The sequence below is a fragment of the Glossina fuscipes genome, unplaced genomic scaffold (genome assembly GCF_014805625.2).
Source record: "Glossina fuscipes isolate IAEA_lab_2018 unplaced genomic scaffold, Yale_Gfus_2 0, whole genome shotgun sequence".
Taxonomy (NCBI): Eukaryota; Metazoa; Arthropoda; class Insecta; order Diptera; family Glossinidae; genus Glossina; species Glossina fuscipes.
In genome coordinates this window covers 22,371,959-22,394,306 of record NW_023998414.1, presented here as the reverse complement: position 1 = coordinate 22,394,306, position 22,348 = coordinate 22,371,959, and the positions used below count along the sequence as shown (strand labels likewise).

Sequence of the window (22,348 nt, the reverse complement as noted above, 5' to 3'; positions counted from 1 at the left end):
CACACCTACATCTATACTAACATCTCTAAGCTAACCAATCTCCCGCGAACACTTTACATATTCCAGTCTACTGATTCATATAAAATTCGAAATATTACATTGAGATTATCGGCAAGCCGAAGTAATATCATGGGCTGCAACAGCGTAGATTAAACAAATTTCTTATGCTTACACTCATATATGAATTATGTATATTGAATCGTTCGTCATATGAATTAGTTCCTCAAATGATGCGAATGAGTTAATAAGCATTAAATTTGGTAATCCATAGACGAGAATCGCTTAATGTAAGTATAAGTTTCATGCTTATCAACTCATTCGCATGATTTACGAAATAATCGAGATTTTTGAAGCAAATCGTTCTTCTATCAAACGTTTACTCTGACCATGCATTAATCGTTTCGTACGCTTCGGCTTCTCGTTACATGTAAGTGAATCAATGGATCGGTTTACGACGCATATTCAAAAAACATTGCATAAATAAAAGACTTAAGACACGAACTTGTTTATTCAACTTTAACTTAATTCATTGGAAACCTTTAATTTCATTCACAATCTATTGCTTAAACAATAACAAATACAAATGAATGAAACTAGTTTATAAACGTGACATCATATATTTGCGTTTCTCATACACACACAAACAAAACGTAGAAAGAGACATTTAAAATTATAAAAATGATAAGAGTTTTTCTGAAAACTCACAAAAAACTTTTGACCTGTAAACACACATGTTATATGCGACTAATTGTAAAATCTAATAATAACATTTTTAATGAAAGATATAGTTCAGATTTTTTTCATATACGTTTTATGCGAAACAAAACCTCAATCTTAAATAAAACACTTTTTAATGAAATTTCAAATAATTAACTTAACTGTTTTCATAAAAAGAAAAGAACACTTTAACATCAAATACTCTCTACGTTACTTCTCTTGATACAGTTATTAATGAGGACTTTTTAAATAGCGTATGTTTTCGAACACGAACTAAAACACGTCGTATATACCAAATGTCATTAAAATGCAAGGTAGACAGGGGGACAGAAGCATTCAGACCGTGATTCTCAATCGATCGCTATAGCAGAAGCTGTTGCATACATCCCCACGAACTTAATATATTCTTCCATCACGATTGTTGTAGGGTGTAAAAATGCTTAGATTAGCTTATCAAAAATATCTTATGCTATTCTGTAGAGAATGTCATTTTAAAGATACCGTAAACAATTCGAATGAAAATTATTGAGTTCGAGATAACTGTGTTTAAAGCTGCATCGTTCACTGTAGACATTCATTTGTATCATAAAGATTTTTTTTTTTTCATTTCATTCCATTCGTCTGTAATATCAGTACCATAAAAATCCGCTTTCATGTTCAAGCGTTCTTTTTAACTTTTTTTCCTTGGCAATTTTTTTACAATTCTTTAGTCGCATACATAACGAACTCAAAACTTTGTTCCAAACTTATAATTTCTTGCTACAAGAATTGAAAATTTCGAAATCACTCTCGACCGCATACCTACTCAATGATTCCGCTGTATTGATGAAGCTGTACGAACATATATTCTCTTGGAGTGCGATTAAATGAGCATAAATACTTTCCTCAAACATGCGCTAGTCTTTTATAGGAGCTAAAGGTCAGAAGGTAAGCCATTAAGCTAGAACTTCCCAATACACATTCATTTCGCACAAATATTCTTGTCATAGTGTGTGGGAAAGTGTTCAAAGTTTTCAAGGAAGAATATTTTTGCGTGAAATAAATTTTCCCACATATATGTTAGAAGAGAGGTTCAAAAATATTTTTCATCAAGACTGCATAATCGTGTTAACCTCTAAGACAAAAGCAGCTTGGGTCTTAGAATGACTTGAGCATAATGATAATTTAAAAAGAACCATTGATGGGTACTATAATGAATTATAATCGTACCGTAGCAATATCGAATATGAATTTCATACTTTAAGATATTTTAATAAACGAAAATCAAATGTTGATCAAATACCTCGTGTATATAATAAAAAAAAAAACTTGCCCATGTTATTTGTCAGTTTTACCGAAACGACTTTATCGAAATTTCAATCTATCGGTCATTTACAGCACACTTTCAATGAGGGAGATGAATGCTTGCGCCTATTGATCTTCAATTTTTCTACTACAAACGCCTCAGTCATTTACTGACGTGTCTTTAGGAATTTTTTACCTATACTGCTTTTAACTGATCATTATAATGTAACGCAGTACGTATTCGAGCATTCGATAGCAACAATAACAAAAAAAAAAAAAGTTAATCTTTAGCGAATATGAAGCTTTTTTTCCATCAAGATTCTAAATTGCCTCTTATATCAGCGAAACCAAAACCTTTTTTGATGAATCGATTCAACTACGTGTTACTACTATAGCAGTCGAGTGCAGCAATTTCAGACCCTGGTCTCGAGCGATTGTCCTCTGTTTCCTACATGCTAGACCGCACTTAGAGTAACTGTGCTACTGCTAAAGAATTCTATATCCCACAAACAAAATACACACATACAACATGTCCCTACGTCCGTCTGTGCAATGTCTGCTGTGAGCGTTCTCTTGGCCGTAAAAACAGAGCTGTCGACTTCAAGCTTGTGGGAATATTAAAAGCTCTTGCCCACAGATTGGTATAGGAAATCGACCGAATCAGTCGCAGGACGCCCCACGTACATTGAGAACACCACTGTTTTTGAAAGAGAATGAAAAATTGGTTTTTACTCATGAACTACGGTAGATGAATCTAAAGAAATGGAAATGTATATTCTACGGACAATGCTGCAGTATCTTGGCCACGCCTACTCAATTTTAAAGAGTATCAAAATTTAATTTTTTTTTTTTTTCGATATCTCTATAGAGAAAAAACCCATAAACTACGTAAATTCGTGGCCTGTGCAAAATTTGGAATGAACCTGAGCATGTCCTTCTATTTACCTGTCCATCGAGCCGTCTGTCCAATCGCGTAGTGTCTTTGGTACACATTCTCTCTCGTTCGCAAAAGTAGATAAATCGTCTGCAAATCTGCAAAAGAATTTTAAAATGATCCAAACCGGCCAAAGAACACGCCTCTAATACCCGCATGCCTCTACAATAAAAATTCTAGACTTTTTGCTTTCGTGTTTTTCGCTTGTTACTCATATAAGACGATATATAAATAGAAAAGATCAGCCGCAGCCACAGTCCGGCCGATATTATAGGATATGAAAATGTATTTCTTTTGCTTTCGTTTAATCGGTCATGGGTATAAAGGATTCGTTCACGACCTAATATTATGTTCTTAATTAGTTGTTAATTTTCAAACTCATATTATTTACTAAACTCTTTAGATCTTATAAAAAATGGACCTAAATGCTTACGTTAAATTAGTTAAAATCACTTGTTCTGTTTTTCTTTAACTTTGCACTTGACTTGAGTTACACAACCACGTACATTAGAAGAATTTTAATTACGCTGCGTGCATTATAATGATTTATTTGCCTGATGGTATTTGGGTAAATGGAATTTTAAATTCTTTCGAAACATAAATACACACACACACACACACACACACACACATACACATACACACACACACACATACATACATACATACATACATACATACATACATACATACATACACAAAGACATACTAGCTAAGCAAGAAATTGTTATAACGTAAAACTAAGGCAGCTACAATCTTTCATGTTAATATGCATTAATCGCTACCCAAGGTGTGTGTAGTAAATGAACTAAGATTAAGTTGTTAATTTATTTTTCATTTTTGTTTTGTTTTTTGTTTTTCTTTCCTAAAGCAGTCACTTCATCAATTCAATTTTACCATAGTCCATGTTGAAAATTAGGGAAGTTGTGGTTGTATGTATATGAATCAACAAACAAACAAATCAACATGTATTTTGTAAAACAACTTTCTCTAAATGGAAACTTACAAAAACAAAAAATGAAGAAGAAGAAGAAGAAGAAATAAAAAATCATTAAAAATTATTTTGTCTTAACAACACAACAGCTTAATAACAACACAACAGCATATAAAGAATCGACGATACACAAAAATTATCATAATTCTTACATTACATACGTGACATGCAGATAAAAATGCACATACACACACACGCATGCGCAGAAGAGTACAATTGCCGATAAACTTGCGACTGTAAGTGACTTCAATATTTTACATTTGTCAACTTGTTTTAATGCCTGCCAATCCAGTCGTCAGTACGCTAGACCTTGGATCCATTCGTCCTCATACAACGATCCATTTTACCGTTTGTCTGTTTATTAGGTTATCAATCTCTTCGTTTATCTGGTCGACCGATAGTGTCCGCTCGCCTATCGATCCATCTGTCCTTCGCTCGGTTCCGCCTTTTGCTTTTCTGTTTATCTTTTTCTTCTGGAAATACTTTAACAAATCCATTCGCAAATAACTCGAGTCCTCACACAATCAGGAACACTAACCAAATGCATGGAAATATCTAAAACTTCTAATGAACAGGTTCCCACACATTTTGTGTTGAAGCGTATATATACATGTATATAACATAAACATATTATGTAAATACACACCTCGACATATATACATATATATAGATAACGTATGTCTTGTAAATAATTAAGTTTTAAATTGAAACTTTTATATGGAATATGTCTTAAGTTCACGCTACTCTTTTCATCAACCAGATCTTTTTGGAATATGAGGTCTTACGTTTCCTGAGAATCCTTATACGCGGTGGTATCCAAAAAACAGATTTACGTGATCGAAACAACGCAAGGTTGATATCTTTGCCAATTTACTTATATGAACCAATTCTCATCATAATATATTGCAAATTGAACCTTTTCACTATATAAAGATTCAGTTTTCCTAGAAACGGTTGTACGACAAGAGGTTCAAAAAATTTCGCCCGCCAAACTAAATTCCGCATACCAATTTAGAATTTCGAAATAGTATTACTCAGCAATTTTTTTCATATAACGACTTTTCAATTCAAAACGTTACATGCAGAATGGTCGAAAAAGTGGACCAATCTATACCATTTTCAAAAGTGTTCGTCCTTGGGTTAAAATACATTAGTGTACCAAGTTTCATTATAATATCGCAAAAATTGCTACCTGCAGGTTAAACACAAATTACCATGAACAGACCTGAGATGGACAAAGGGACAGACATGCTTAGATCGATATAATGAAAGATGGGTATATCTTAAGCCCTTCTGCGCGTTACATACGTCCACGCAAAGTTATTAACATCGGCAAGAACAATTGTCGAAAATTAAAAAAAAAATTTTTTTTCCAAAAACCCACGATTTAAAACAATTAGCCATATAAAACTCGGCTAAAATATTAACGAAGTAATATGTAAAACGGTTGTGCTATTAATCGCCGCCCTGGCATGACCATACTTAACAAAACAGCTATGATATATATATATATATATGATCCAGGGTATACCTGCATGAGCAACTAAAGATTTCTTAATTAATATTTTTTATAATGATCGTTAAAAAAAAAAAAAATTAAAAAAAAAAAAAAAGAATAGAGAACAGCTTAAGAAGAGTGGAAAAAAATTATAGCTTCTCTGTCGCTCTGCTCTCTTCTCTTAATTAATAAAAACTCTTAATCAAACATGTACCGATCGACTTAATAGAGTTCGTACTTCTCTTTAAGTGAATTGAATTTGCGCATCATTTTCAGGAACGTAACGCGTAAGAAAAGACTTTAATGTACTTTAGATAATGATTACGTTTATACGTCTATATGTGTGTGTTAATGTTAGCTTAAATAAAGCCATGTGTAAGACAATCTTTTGTTTAGATACTTTTATGTCTTTTTATGTATAATTTTTCTATGAGCTCAACAAAACAATAAATAAGTAGAACAATAGCGCTCATAACAAAGGGACACTAGTGCAAGCACTACAACCGCTTAACAGTTGAAATAGCTTATGGCACTCGAACACAAGAATGCAAACATATATTATCATAGTTGAGAAAGCAACTGAGTGTGATGTTGAAAAATAAATTCATTTGAACAGAAGCGAAAATAAGTCTAAAATAAGCAATGATCATAAAAATGAAATAAAATACTTTGAGGCTCAAGTTTTTATTTAATTCTCTTGCGTTTACATTTCTTATATTTTCCTTTGGCATTTTAACTATTCGATCCTATGAAGGTCTATCCTAGGTATACTGCAAAATTTTTGGAAAAATTTTTTAATTTTTTTGCTGATTACATTGTCATTAGAATACAATTACCGCAAAAAGCGAACAAAATTATTGCTTTGCAAAAATTCAATCAGAAACACGATAAAGTTTTTAAATTTAAAACCGCTTCATGCCAATAAGCATGCATAAAAGTGCCATCGTACGAATTTATTTATTAAGGTAAACAAAAAAAAATGGTAAAAATCTTTATGAGAATTCTGAGTCGCACTTGTATGTAACATTGTGAACGTCTTCGATATGTAAAATTGAATTGAGAGCAAATAGAATAACACGCCTTGCATTGCTAACGAATTTCGCTGAGGGACGCACTTAATGAAAATTGATATGAAATATTGCACGCATTCCTTCATAACAAGTATATGTGAATAAAAATACATTTGTTTCGAGCGTTTATTGGATATGCTTTTCAATGACACACGCTAATGCCGACGTATTAAAGAACATGTCACAAAAAAATGTATGCAAAACTTGATGACCTTTATATTATAACTTGTATTACAAAAAACGATGATGAACATGATGATGGTGATGGTTAGTAAATCGTATCGAACAAGAAATGCAATAAACTAATAACTTTAATGAAAAATGCTGACCGAAATCATTGACCACGATAAGAGTACATGGCACTTTAATGAAAAAAAAAAATAAAAAAAAATAAAAAAAAAATAAAAACTTGTTTATCTTTATTTAATAATACTTCATGTGAAAGAAAAAATTATTGCATAGACTAAGTTATTATACTCACCACCGGAAAATGGAGCGTATGCTCATTTTCTCATAATATTTGCAACACTCAAAAGGAAACTTTCAAAATCCCCTAAAGTATATACATATATATATATATATATATTCTTACTCAGCATAAAGTTCTCAATCGATTAAGCCATGCCTGTTTGTCTGCGTGTGTTTTATTGATATTCTACTTGTCGCAAAAATAAAGATTTCGACTTGAAATTCGAGAGAAACATTTGAAAGTTTTCGCAAGCAGGTGGAATATTGAAAATGGACCAAATTGATCGGAACGCAAGCCCACAGCAATTCTGTTACTCAATGCAAAAGTTTAAAACATTGAAAGATAGAAAGCTGAAATTGTCTATATTTACTTTACGGAAAGCATTGAAAAGTTCGGTCATGCCCACACAAGATTACAAGTGAAGTTATAGGTGTTAAACAAGACAGAATGTTTAAAAGTATTTTGTAGGAGATTTGCTCAAATGACGATATATTATACAAATATAGCGGACATCACGATCAGTTGGTCGATTGCATTTTTCTTAACAATACCGCCGATCAGAATATAAAATAAAAGGACTTTTAACATGTGACCGATTGCATTTCTCTTTTCAATTAACTAAAGGATGGAGGATAACATAAGTAGTAGTACGGGGCTCTAAACCTTTTAACGGGGGATGGTATGCGAGATTCGGACCCAGCCGAATATAATTTTCGTACTTGTGAATACAAGTACATTGAAAAAATAAAAAATTCATTTTTAAAACCATTTTTCTCACACAAAATATTTACGCCTGTTTCGTGGGGCGTTTATCGTGCATACACCATTTTTTTTTTTTTTTTTTTTTTTTTTTGTCTTGTCTTAGCGTATTGGTGTCGTGTTAACTTGTGTTATTACGTTGCTAACGATCGAATTGCAGTTAAGTCTTATTTTCTTGTATTCTTTGTCCAGTCAACACTTGATCCGAACATAAAACTAGAATTTAATTAAGCTGCAATTTAAAGTTTTTTTTTAAATGTTAAAGAAAAAATAAAAAAAAAAAAATCTACCTCAATTCATTTTTCAATTCTTAACGAAAACGTAAAAGCAATTGTTTAACGCATTTATGTTTCCATACGTAGTAAGTGTGTACCTTGATATTAGAATATAAACATAACCTCAATTAATACATACATGTAGAAAAATGCATTGCGAAATTAAACAAATAAGAAAATTATATTCGATAATGGTCGAATTCTTTATCGTTTGTCTATCTAGATGAAAAGAAAAAGTGCTCTCAGCTTATATTGCACTGTAAGCTCGATTTGATTCATTTTCAATGTCAAAATGCGTTTCGCAAGAGTTTCGAATGCGGATATTTCATCGGGAAAAACGTGATACAGACAGAGGGACGGACATGCTTGATGATGCTTAAAAATATGTGCATTTAATAGAATCTTTGAAAGTTCCGAGCTCCGAGAGCTGTAAGCCCATTGACAAAATGGAAAAGCTTGCATACTTCGGTGGTATCTAATATATTTTGCCTGATATTAAGGAGCTTTTATGTTGAACGCACTTTTAACTTGGAATCTTTCTTCATTCATCACAAAATATACGAAATGTATTCAATTCTGTTTGTAACCTCAAAAAATGCGCTCTAGAGACCTTATAAAGCCCAGAAGCTTTTGATCGAATTCTAGGTCGATTTAAAACTGTAACGATACCAGCGCAATTACGCAATATACGTTTTTTTTTTTTTTTTTTTCTTCTCACCTAATCTTTTTTAATTGGCTTAGTATTGTTTAAACTACCTAATATTATCAATTCTATAAATGTACATATATATGTACGATATGTTTCATTGAACTTTAACTATAGAATATACGAAATTTCTATGCTTTCTATGCTTGCATCATTGTTGTCGTTATGTTTGCAGTTTTTTTACAAGTAATCGAATAAACCGTTATATCTTCATATACGATATTGAAATGTGAAGAATAAAAGAAAATCAAAGACAAATAAATTTTGTAATATTGTGTGTAAATTATTGCTCGCCGATCAGACGACATAATTCGTTTAAGTGTTTTGTGTTTTAAAAGATTCGCTAGTAATTAAATATAATTTTTAAAATTTGTTAAAAATACTTTCATAAAATTTGTTGAAAACAATTAATTGTGTTTAGAAATGTGGCATAAATTTTTGTTCATAATACTGACATCATTTACGGTTTTAATGTGTGTTGCCCAATATAAAAAATGCAATGAATATGCGTGCACTTCGGTGGTTAGCAAATGTCAGTTAATGCAAGATTGTCAATGTGACTTTGCGGATGTTTTTTGTACCAATCGATGTCTTCATTGTCTCGGAGCGAAATTTCTTGATTGCTGCAGTTGCTTAAAAATCTGCCCCACATTAGGCGACGAAAGTCCTTTAGCTTTCAATTCGCAGACAGGCTACTTAGATGGCATACCGACACTATTTAATTCATATGCGGCCGAGAAAGATGACGTAGATTGGACCGCTTTAAATATCCCGGTTAACGTTGGCAATCATTCCGATTGCGTTATTATCTTTTTAAATAATTGTTTTGGTCATAGAAAATGTATGGATTATTGTTCCAATTTGGTAAGATTCGCGCAATTGCCCTCATAATAATTACAAAATTAATTTATTAAAGAAATTTTTAGGGTGCTGACAGTTATCGTTGGTTTCTCGATGGTTGTTGTGAATGTGTTGGTATAAATTGTTTCAATTATGGTCTCAGCGAAAATCATTGTCGCGATTGTCCTGACGAAGATGACATTGAAGATATTAAAACTTTAGATGGTCCTGATGATCGAGACGAAGCCTATAACGAGATTCCTTGATCTTTTAAAAATGAAAATGAAATAAATTATATATGAAAATTCCCTTTAATTTTGTGATTGCATTGTAACAGATCTAATAATTTTTTTTTTTTTTAAATTTCCAATTAAAGTATGAGAATAACGATAGATATGAACATTGTAATGATTTGCTTGGAGAAATTTTTACAAAGATTGATTTTAATTCGATCTTTAACGTTTATGGGCGTGACTATAATATTTTACCATTAAGTTGCCTTCTTACTCTCAACAGGCATTTTATCGATTTTCGCGGCTTCTACATCTGTTTAGGAGCGAAAATATAAAATTTTTTCATTTTTCTTGAAAAATCGGCAATTTTAGTAAAAAAAAAAAAAAAAAAAAACAACAACAAATTTCAAGTTCGTATCTATTTGAGAGCGTATCGGAGAAATTTTCCCAGAAGTATAGTATACACCTCAACCAGATCTGAGATCGAATCGATCTAAATTTGTTAGAGATTCATTAGAATGAAAACACATTTGTTAGAAGGATGGTCAGTCAGCTTCCCCTATATTATATCCGCCATTGCTTGCGACGTAGCACATATCTAATTTTTGCAAAGTTATGTAACATCTAGAAGGATCCTCATCATTTCTGTATCGTTTTACGCTTCTCTTGTCTTAATAACGGATGTCTGTTCATGTGTTTTGCGTTCAACCTACAGATGGAAATTTTTAAAATGTTTCATTCAAATTCAATAAAGGACTAATGCTATTAAAACTAGACTAATTCGGACCACTCCTCATACAACGCCCCATCTAAAACAAAGACATTATATTAAAAAGAAAAAAACAAAGGTTTACAAGCCAACGTTGCCAGTGCAACATATTAGGTAAGCGTGGAACATATTTATATGGCGGGACAATATTTTCGACGCCCTCCCCATTAAAAAGGTTTTTACAAAATTTAAATCGCTATATGACGACAAGGTACTTGCATGCATTTTAAACAGCGACCTCTATTGATGAAAATGAGAAAGTTACGCGAAATGGTTACAAATGCTAAACTCGATTATTCTGATCGGATAGTAAAAGGCATAAGGAAAATTAGTCCAAAATTCATTGTTGTTCATTTTTGAACATTTTCCCATATAATCTAATCGTTTTTATAAAAACTAAGTTTTCATAGGGTGAACAGGTCTAATTTTTAGCATTATATTAAAAACAAGTTCCGTTCCATCTTTTGAATTCCTCTTCCATATTATTTATGGTATTTTATGACGTTAAGAGAAATAGTGTAAGGTACTTAGCGGTCGATTTTTTCACCCGGTTTGCCTTAGGTGTTTTCCTCTCAGACTCAGGGGTGTTATGTGCAGTTAAGTGTTTCTTTCCTGACTGTCGATATGGCAGCTCACTAAATTGTAATTATACTGTAAACTTAAAAAACACAAATAGAGAATGCACGCAAAAATATTAAGGTTTTTATATTTCCTCAAAGCATTCCCTAGCTTCAGGACTCATATAATGAGCATAAAAACGTTGCGATCGGTATATTTTTCGATAATTGTTTATTCAATTGCCTTCCTTTCAATGGGCATCTTTCTTTATTTGATGCCTTCACCCATATGCAATGTTTTGACAGAAAATAATACCATAGACGAAATGTTTCTCAAAAAAAAAAAAAAAAAAAAAAAAAAAAAAAAAAAAAAAAAAAAAAAATGAAAAGAGAAAAGAAAAAATATGCAGAGAATACAAACATAAACGATTTCATTTGCTTTATGGTCTATTTGTCCACATTGAATGGTATACATATATATGGTATGTATATATATATATATATATATATATATGCGTATATATATTACATGCCGTCCAGATGGTCAATTACTGGCAACAAACAAGACTATGTCGATAATTATGACGATGACGGTGACGGTAACGGTGACGGTATCAGTAAGAGAAATATTTCATTGGAAACTTCCTGTGGTAAGCAATTAAGAATGAAATATTTGTGTCAAAAGTGAATAATGCTTGCACTGTTGCGCCAAATATTATTGAACGCGTGCAACGCTAACCTTAGCATCGGTTTAAGTAATTGTATTAGGCTTTTATATGAAAGGCTTGTATGATTTTTAATCGACGATAAGCGGTTCCATGATTTTCTCATTCACCGTTTACGATGACCAGAAATGCGTATCATGCAAACACCTATTGGTAAAGATAGGAATACTTTTTATGAGTAATTTTTATCGATTTTTTCTCGACAGTTTCTTATTTTCTATATCCAATAATTTATTTAAATTCATAAAGTCTATAGTCTATAGTGCCGGTTATGATGGCCAAATCAAAGCTATAAGTAGACATTACGTCATAACTACTTGAAAGGTAGCAAGGCATTTTATGAAACAAATGAAAAATCACTTAAAAATATTTGAATTTGACTTTTAGGTCGGATAGTTAATTTGTGCAATGACAAATCCATTTTTGTGCAATAATGTCGAACTGTTATGTAGAAAAAGTGCTCTCATATCCGTACGAAAACACTTATTGTCTGCTGTAAACCAGCATCAATGACGTTAACATCTCTATCGTATCGGAAACAAAGCAATATCGCATACGAAAATATGATGCATTTGAAATTTCCTTGCAAGAAAACAGACGCCGTTGCATTTGTTGATGAAAAGGGGTTTGGGAAAAGGGAACAAAAGCCAACGATCAAACTTGACAAATCGAAAGAGCAAATATCCTACACATCCATTCTAAGTCGTTGAGAATTTGCGGAAAATTAATCTGCAATTTGTTTTGTACACCTTATAGAACTTTGACTTAACTGTAAGTCATGACAATATATTGCAAAGCTTGAAGAGCTTAAAACCTAATGAAAATAAAAAGTTTTATTAATAAGGTTCAGCGGTTAAGTTTCAACTCTTTAACGATAGATAGGTTACTAAGAAAGATATCGCCGAAATGGAACTGGTTCAAGAGAGAGAGAGAGAGAGAGAGAGAGAGAGACAGAGTAGACATATTAAAATTAACTTATTTCTTGAGGAAAGGAAAAAGTAGGCAAATGGATAGAGATAGTTAAATTGTCTTATTGCTCGAAACCGATCAAATGTTATGAGACCTTCAATAGGTGCATGCATGTGTTTTGATCATTTTGTTTTTTTTTTTTTTTCACTTAAAAAACGCACTTGAATAAATACATATATTAATTAAAATATACCATTCCATCAACGAGTTTAACCGTTGCGTACATTGATACTTTACATTAATGCACCATTGTCTTTAATAGATATCGCTGATCAAAATACATGCAACCATCTATTATTTTAGAATCTAACAAATAAAACATAAAGTAAAGTGAAGTGAAGTAGTATGAGTAGAATAACCAATCTAATGTGTTTTTCCTTCTTTTTTTTTTTTGAATTTTTTTTTTTTTTTTTTTTTTTTTTTTTGAATTATTTCATTTTATACTTGTTAAATTATATTTAGCAATGGAAATTTTGACATAATTTTAACGGTTGTTATGTGCTTCTAGTCTGCGTAATAATGTAACATGTTTATGATTATGTTATTCTATGCTTAGTAGCATTTGATTACAACATTCATAACAATAATAACTGATTAACAATTAAAAGAGATGTTGTTCTTCATTTTCTTTAGTTTATTTGATGCACGTCTCTCTGACTATATATGACGGTTTTAAGTTAAATATAATGAAAATAAAAATTGCAAACAATTATTAATACATAATCAAAATGATGTGTAATATGTATGCCATGCACATATTATATACATATAATACACATATTATACCACATCGACCTTCACGGTTAGTTGCAGATTTTATACTCTTCTGCTGGTTGTTGGTATTTTTTTTTTTTTTTTGTTTTTTTCTAATAAAACATATTAAATTAATTAAGAAAACCATCAAATGTTTATACATTAGCGATAGATATTTCTGTATTTAACGTAATAATAATAATAATGATTTTTCAAAGTTTATTTGCATTTATTCTAAATGTTGAATTGTTTCCATTTTTTTTTTTTTTTTCAAATGCGAAATAAAAAAAACTTTCTATTGTTGTATTGTATCACAAATCAATTTAAAGTAGTTTAACATGTTTTCGCTTTTATGATACACTAACAATAAAGCATATATTTCTTAATTTATTTTATTTATATTTTTATATTAAATGATTGTTTTAGTCTCTCGCTCTCGCCAAGCACCGCTAACTAAGAAACTTGATTTTCGACTTTAAAAACTGCTTCCACATCCTTTACGAAAAATGAATTATTGACGTATGCTCATCATATAATAACATCCAAATGTTTTAATACTAAGTAATTTCGGTTCTTTTTTTTTTTTTTTTTTTTGAAAAAACGAAGAAAAAAAATGTATTTTCTTTTTTTGTAAAGCATGTCGCAAATAATTAGAATAGAATTTGGTTTGTTAAAGTCTATAAAATGTTAAGCCTATAGTTTGTCCAACCTAAGCACATTTTGTGCTATTTAAAGATTAAATTCAATTCTATTCAAATATATATGTACCCATAGGTGTGCAAAATACTATAAAATATTTATAGTTATAGATTGCGGTTTGACATTTTAAACTGGTTTTATTACAGTTACTGAAATAAACGCTGCTTATATACGCTTTAAAGTAGTTAAAGTTAAGTAAACGCACACACATGCATACGGGAAATTGCATCAAAAATGTGATGGCTTTGGTACACCCGGTATCAAGGGTATACAATACATTAATCAATAATTATCGGGAATAAGAAAAAAAGCACACATACATTTTTCTTATAAAATCCAAGTTCATTCATCGTTCATAGCGCCCTTCATGAGCGCTGCCCTCGATCCAAACTCGATTCTATAATATTTTAATATCTACACTACAAACTTGATAATGATTCATATCCTTTTCCCCGAAGTACAATTCCGAGACTTGTAAGCAAACATTATCGGATAATTTGCTATTTTTATTACAAGGACAGTAATCGTGGTAACCATCTCTCCATTCCGTAATGGTAGATTTCTCTTGCTCAAATTTTCATACAAAATAATGAATAAATTGCTGCCCCGGGTTATGTACAGCTTGGTTTAAATTCACTAAACCATCGAGAAATTACTGCTTTCGACGGAAAAAAGATATGCTGCAACCAAGGTAGAACTTTTTCCCATCACATGAAATTCGAATTTCTGCATAGGTTTGAAAATAAAACAAGTAGTGCCTGCCGAAGCTATCGAAATGATATCAAATTTTGTTAGGTTTTTAGATTTTTTTTTTTTTTAAAAACGTCGGTCCCGGGAATTATTGATCGACAAATTATAAGACGATTACTTTAAAAGATACCTAAAGCTATTTGCTTGAAAGTTCACATATTTAAATTTTTTTCTTTTGATTGTAAAATATTTTAGATGAAGTGTAGCTGAGATTGTTAAGAGAAAAATTTAGACAAATCGTTGTTAAATTGAAGGAAAAGTGTGGTTATGTCAACATTTTAATAAGGCTTAAAAGAACGCATTTGCAATTTGTTTCGGTTCTCTATTTTCAAAAGTATAAAAACACTTTATAAATCCATAGAAAAAATTGCTCCGTTTAGGAGCCGAATCGCGTAGTCCGAGGCATATACATAGGCTTTGGTTACGGATATTTTCATCAACGAACTTAGCTCTGGTACGACAATTGCCATTTATCGCTTACAGAAATTTACCTTGACCCATCTATTGCTTGGGGATATATTGGACTAAGTACTTAGGTAAAAAATAAAGTTTTATTTTAGCTTCAGCCGGAATTGATGGCACTTGCACAAGTTGGTGATAATCTCAAAATACATCCCATGCTCTGTAATAAGCCATCCCGATTATACGATTTCATGTATTGCAGATATATGTTATATAATTCATTTTAAACTATAAAGCGAATATGAGCAATCCATGTATCAGATAAGTGTCCCATTTCTTAAATTCCAATCAAAGGTTCATTTGGTTAAGGCTTTTTAAACGACGTTTGAATAGCACTTCCAACAACTAAAGAAATCTTTCAATCTCAAATGAAAAATAAGTTTTACTCATTGTTACGAACTACGATCAGAATTTTTACAAAATAGAATTTGCCGTTTTCTGTTCACTGCTTTAATTGTTGCAGCAAAAAGCAGACAGCAATTATACTCTATATAATTTATGATATAAGTTTGTGTGCGTATGTATGTAACAACCAGAATGGCTTAAGATCCTTTATCTGGATGGATTTAAGCATATCTGTCCGTTTGTCCGTTTAACGGCCGCACATGTATTTTTGTGTTCCACCCATTGATCGCAATTTTTGAACATATTTTGAGGGTATTTGATAAATTCGGACACAAAAGAATATCGGTGAGCATAGTAAATTACAATAACCGCCTGACTACACCACATTTAGATAATATATATCTATATTTTTCTGACGAAAAAGAAATTTTTATATGACATAGAGGTCTCTCTTTTTCCTGTTCACATTTTCTCATGAAAATTATTCCGTAACGGTAATTTACAATAACAATTAACTGCACCATATTTGGAATACGTAGATCTAGTTTTCCTATACTACCACGTATAAAAGTATTCATGAACAGTTCGCAACAAGACTAAGCATATTAGCTTTACTAAATTTGTACCATATCAATTTTGGGCACTGTTCCATTAAAGAGCTCGCATATTTTATCAAGAAAATAAATGAGCAGTTGTACTAGACAAAGTAGTTTTGGATATCTAATGCTCAGCTTTGGCCGATTACAATGTTATTGTGTATATAATATTAGATGCTTGCATCTATTTTGGTCATTTTTTCACAAAAAAAAAAAAAAAAAAAAAGTTATTGGGATAGATTAGTGCAACATATATTAATCAAAATATTTTGCATTATTTTGCCCAACTTTCTCCCATCTTTCGGGCAACATGACCGTGTCGAAAGAACAATATTGGTTTGAAAGCGATTCAATCACCGATCCATTTTCGTACTTCTTCAGCATTACGACACCGCTTGTCAAGTGGTAATTACTATGAGCTATGTCTGGTGAGTACGCTGGAAATGGCAGAACTTCCCATTCCAGCTGCAACAGTGTATCCTTGACAACTCTTGCAACATGTGGCGAAGCACGTTGTCATGCAAGAGGATGGCTTTCCGTGACTGTTAGCCGCTTTTGCTGGCATTCTTGCAACAAAACATTGTCCAATTTGTTCAATCGATATCGGTAGGCATCTGCAGTAACGGTTTCATGCATTTGTAGCAGCACGCATTACACCACACCTTACTGGTCCCACCATATGCACGGCTAAACTCGTGCTTTATGGCAATCAGTAATCTGCTTCGGCGTCAATGTGAATGGCTAGTTCGGGCTAATCCAAGACGACTTAGGATTGTCGTACTTTCACTCGGTGATCCACTTTTCATCGCCAGTCGCAATACGCTACAGAAAACTCGTACTTGTTTGCCTGGCAAGCAGGGAAACCGCAAAACTGGCTCGAAAAGGTCTTCTCAGTGTATTTTGCAGTGGGCAGCCATTTTCCCTCCTTTTGAATCTTCTTATCGAATTTGATTTAACAACTGCTAAACAGTTCGAAAATTCTTTGGTCGCTGATCAAAATACATGCAAGCACTGATTACATGTACAAATTTTCAATTTTCTTTCTAAAATCTTTGCAATCATCAGCATTACCAAAAGCAGGTACATAGAAGAAAGGAGGAACAATGAACATGACTGCATGAATTTGGATTTTTATGTCGATCAATATACTTCATTAATTCTATCATATATATATCTTAAGATGTATGAAAATTTATAATACTACTAGCTCTCGTTAAGAGGTATAAAAATGGAATAATTTAGATGCTATAGCACAAACTATCTGCGGCCATTTAAGCTTGTGAATAAGAAATCCCGAACATATTAATTTCTACTATTGACTCAGTTTAGATGCATGCAATTCTATTGTATGCAATTGTAAATGAATTTCTTTCAATATGTAAAGAGAAAAGAGAAAAAACATATTTTCTAAAGATTAGATGTAAATAGTAAGTGAATGAGGCGTTTCTTTAATTCGAAGCAAATGTAGTTTTTTTTTTTTTTTTTTTTTTCATTAATATTATAATTAATTAATAATCATTTAATGTTTAATTAATTAATTATAAAAAAAAAAAATATAATAATAATAATAATAATAATAATAATTTTTTTTTTGCATTAATTTGCAAAAATTTCACTTAACTTACCTTGACTATATGCTGAATTGAATATTTGCATTAAAATCGTTATGGACCACAGCAATTTCGCAAGCATTGTATATCGTTCATCAATTACTTTTATTCGCTGTGACACTTTTCTGTTGTTGTGCAATACGATATGCATAAAGGTATTGGACGAATTGTGTTGACCAGCTGTATGTTGTTGTTTTTGATTTTGTTTTTTTTGTTGTTGCATTATTTTGAACATGTTTTTCTATAAATATATATGCATGTGTACCTTAGATTCAGAAAATTTCTCTCAGATAATATATCTAAAAGTTAAGCGAATGCGTTTACAAACCAATATTTTTTGCATATCGACTCGAAACACGTCAAATGTTGTTGAACTATTGTTATTGAAATTGCATTTGCAAAGCAGCTGTTGAGTTTTCTTGTATAAAAATTTCTGCTCTCTTTTGTATCGTTTTTTTTTTTTTTTTTTTTTTCTCAAAGCTATTACATTGGGGAGGTTGTTGATGATAATAATGACGATGATGGTGGTGGTGGTGGTGGTGGTGGTGGTGGTTGTGGCGATGCGTTATTTGACTGACTTAACTTTGTGTGTTATAATGAAAATGAATGTATATTCACAGTTAATGAATAACGCAATTGTATTGTTTCTCGTTTGATACAATTGCTGAGCTTGATAATTGATACGAAGTTGAGTGCTGTTGTATACACGGATTTAAATTGATTACTGCGAGAGTTTTAGTTTCATTTTCATTGCATTTTCTCACTTATTACCATAAATAGATTAATTGAAAATAGTATACACATATATATATATTTATATATATTTTATGTAATCATTGTATCGACGTAGTAATGAAAGAGTATATAAATCATTTACGGTATGATGTGTTTTGAACGATTTTCACGTTGTCTTGCTACATAAAATCGCAGCGAACATATGTTGAATTTAAATTTTTCTCATGAATAAGTTGAACTTTTTTTATTGATTTATTTTTATTTATTTATTTATTTTTTTTTTTCTTTTTTATTTTACATAACTTATAAACGCGGTAAATATATTTTATGTAAACATTTATTTATTTTGAAACGAGTTTTCTTTTTGGCTTCACACTTTTCACATAGTTTTAGCTAAAAATTAAAATAAAATAAACGAAACGAAACGAAACGAAACGAAAATTAATCTTTATGCTTTAGAAAAAAAGCATTTCCTTTACTTTTTAATCAAGTTTGTTACTTAAATCTTTCGAATTGATTTATTTGTAAAATCTAGATTGTCTGGAAATACTAGGCCGTATAAACGATTGAATGTATAGACGATTCAAACCCAAATGATTTCCAGTTATTTCAATGCATCATCGATTTGCCTCAAATCGTAGTTTGCCTTGGAATGCTCGCCGACACCTGCAGATAAATCAGAGAATCCGGTTAACGGTTGAGATGTATCCTTCTCTCCATTTCCTTTACTTTTTAAGCAAGTTTATTCGTTAAGTCTTTCGAATTGATTTATTTGTAAAATATAGGTTGTCTTAAAATACTAGACCCTATAGAAGGATGAATGTATAAACAATTCAAAATCAAATGATTTCCAGTCATTTCAACGCGTCATCGATTTGCCTTGGACAGCTCTCAGGCATTTGTAGATAAATCAGAGAATCCCGTTTATGATTGCGATATATCGTGTTCTCCCCCCCTTCCCCACTCCCTCAATCGAAAAAAAAACCGTCGACAATTTTCTCGAAATGGACTTTACTTAGGTTATGAACATGAATTCATGTAACCTAAGTCCAACTACTACCATAGTGAATAGAATACAGTAAAAGTTATATACATTTATTTAAAGCATTAGCAAAGATCTCCGGTTAGTCGCAAATTACCAAAGTTAAATCGTTTTTTGTAGGAATTAAAGTTTAAGAATTAAGAACCTTTAATATAATTCTGCGTGAAAAAATCTATCTTAACAAGGGACGTTTTTTTTTTTTTTGCAAAAAGTGAAAGGTTGTAAAAATATCTTATTATCTTTCATCATTGCAATGTCATTAAAAATTTCCTTCCCTCCAACGATCAATATTGGCAACATACAAAATCATATTGGCGCCACATTCAAGAAGGCCACAAGGCTTGACACGAAGCTTATATATGCACAACGGATATCAAAAGACAAAAAACAAGTACGAAAATTATATTCGGTCGTGACCGAATCTTTAATACAGATCACCATTGTCCTAAAAAGATGAAAAAAGTAAAAAAAAAAACTACATTTTCATGCTGTGTAATATGGAAGGATAGAAGCGGCTGTGTTTTTTTTTTTTTTTTTTCCTATTTTTAAAATAAAAGTTTTTGTCACATAGACGAGCGGGTCGTGTACGCGTCCCCTTTGAACAGTTTAGGTCACTTCCAACTTTGCAGGTAATAGAATGCGTGTTTAAATTTTTGTAGTCTCATTTGCTGTAGCGAGCAAATAAAAAAAAAATTTTTTTATTTCTTCCGAAAAACAAAAATGTCCTCATTTGTACGTGGTACAATAGGCGTGTTCTTCGATCAGTTCATCAATCTCCCGTCAGTACCAACCTGAGCACACGAACTTCCAATATTTCTGCCCAATTTGAAGTTGGTAGCTTCATTTTTGCGGCCAAGGGAATGCATATATCGAACATTGCACAGACGGACAAACGGGCCAAGGAACAGACGGGCATGGTTAAACCGATTGGGAATTTGCTGCTGATCAAGTATATATATAAATAACTTGTCGAGCGTCTGAAGCTCCTTCCTTCTGGGCGTTGCAAACGTTCCGACAAAACGAATAAACCTCTTATCCTTGGTTATATGATGGGTATGAAAAGGCGTAAGAAATTCTTAAGAATATGCTACGGGAATGTTAGCGATGCCAACAATGCAAACAAATGTATCCTGACAATAATCGAAGAGACAAGCGAATTGTTTTGACTTTTTAAAGAGATTTCACAAAAAAACAAAAAAACAAAAAAAAAACAAAAGAAAAACAAAGATAAGAAAAAAAGACTTTTGTTGTTGACTTAAAAACTTAATAGCTGCCAACACGAAAATTAACAACAAATTGCACACATAATCCTTTCTCTTTGCTTTGCATATGAAAACATTTTAATACGTGTTCGTACCCGTTGGTGGTTGTTATTATTGTTTTTTGTTGTTAAGCTTATTGGCCCAACAATCTGAAAAGCACTCAAATAACCAGACAGTCAACCAGAAAGCCAACCAGTCAGTTAATGCAAACACACAATCTCACTCATATTATATACATATACGTATGCATTTTCGTATATACACGTTTACAAACCGTAACAATAAGTAACTAGCTGACCTCGCTTTTTATTTAACAACAACAACGACAACAACAACAAAATGAAAAAAAAATAAATTCAATTTCAACTGGACAAAACTCTACATATAATAAACATCAAGAGTAATTCTTTGAAGAAATAATAATTAAATTAAATGAAAAGTTTTTCTATATCATTCAGTTATCGCCGTATAATAATGAATCGTTGCATTTAATGCATTTTTAATTTATTTTTTAAAAATTTTTCTTAACATATTTTACATTGTTTGTTTATTTGTTTGTTTGTTTGTTTTTTTTTTTTTTTTTTTTTTTTGAAGAACTTTCATACTTATTTTATATAAATGCCAAAGATTGCCTCTTCTTATTCAAGATTATATATCGAAAACAAAACAAAAAAAAAATATGAAATTATAACAACAACAAAAAAAAACAACAGCTATTAACAGTGACGGAAAACTCGTTAAACATAAATACTGAAAAGGTTTATTATAATAATTTTAGTTAAGCGTTTTAATGTAACATTCCGCTCGCAACGTCAATGCGTTATGAAAGTTAACTCGTAACTGCTTGAAAAGTTTTGCACAGCTCAGAATGTTTGTTTTAAAGCCGCCATCTGTGTGTCTTTACTGCGCAATCGCAAAAGTTTATTTAAAGTTTTTTCTTTTTCTTTTTGTTTTTTTTTTTTTTTTTTATTATTTGTTTTCCTACTGCGCGCGCACACATGTGCGCAAACCGTTTTTAGATGGTTTTTCTTATATGTAGTGAAAGAAATTTTGCGTTTATTTTTAATGTATGTATATCGGCATTTTATTTCCCACAATAACAAAGGGTCTTGTGAGAAGCAACTTACCTACCTACATTGTATTTTAGTAAAATTAGAATAATGCTTTCAATTTTTGGGTAAATCCATACCAAAAAAAAAAAAAAAAAAAAAAAAAAAAAAAAAAACGAAAACCTATATTTTCTTAAAATAGTTCATATTCACATTTGCAATATTAATCATTCAAAGAGAGAGAGA

General features: G+C 31.4%; 2 protein-coding genes across 2 annotated transcripts in view; one reads left to right on the top strand and one right to left on the bottom strand.

Annotated features, from left to right (window-relative positions):
• Positions 1-18,460, bottom strand: part of LOC119644800 (CUB and sushi domain-containing protein 1) — a 39,912-nt gene extending 21,452 nt beyond the window's left edge. Inside the window, exon 1 of the mRNA XM_038044537.1 lies at positions 18,030-18,460. Within this exon, the coding sequence (XP_037900465.1) occupies positions 18,030-18,249 (220 nt within the window). The 5' untranslated portion in view covers positions 18,250-18,460. The remainder of the gene's footprint in view (positions 1-18,029) is intronic.
• On the top strand, positions 7,816-9,940 carry LOC119644801 (protein twisted gastrulation). Its single transcript, XM_038044539.1, has 2 exons — positions 7,816-9,570; positions 9,633-9,940. The coding sequence occupies exons 1-2, from the start codon at positions 9,130-9,132 to the stop codon at positions 9,810-9,812; spliced, it is 621 nt and encodes a 206-aa protein (XP_037900467.1). The 5' UTR covers positions 7,816-9,129; the 3' UTR covers positions 9,813-9,940.
• Positions 18,461-22,348: the final 3,888 nt, after the last annotated feature.

Coding starts and splice junctions, on each gene's coding strand:
- LOC119644801 (XM_038044539.1), top strand. CDS start 9,130: ATGTGGCATAAATTTTTGTTCATAATACTGACATCATTTACGGTTTTA. Junction 9,571..9,632: donor TGGATTATTGTTCCAATTTG/GTAAGATTCGCG, acceptor AGAAATTTTTAG/GGTGCTGACAGTTATCGTTG.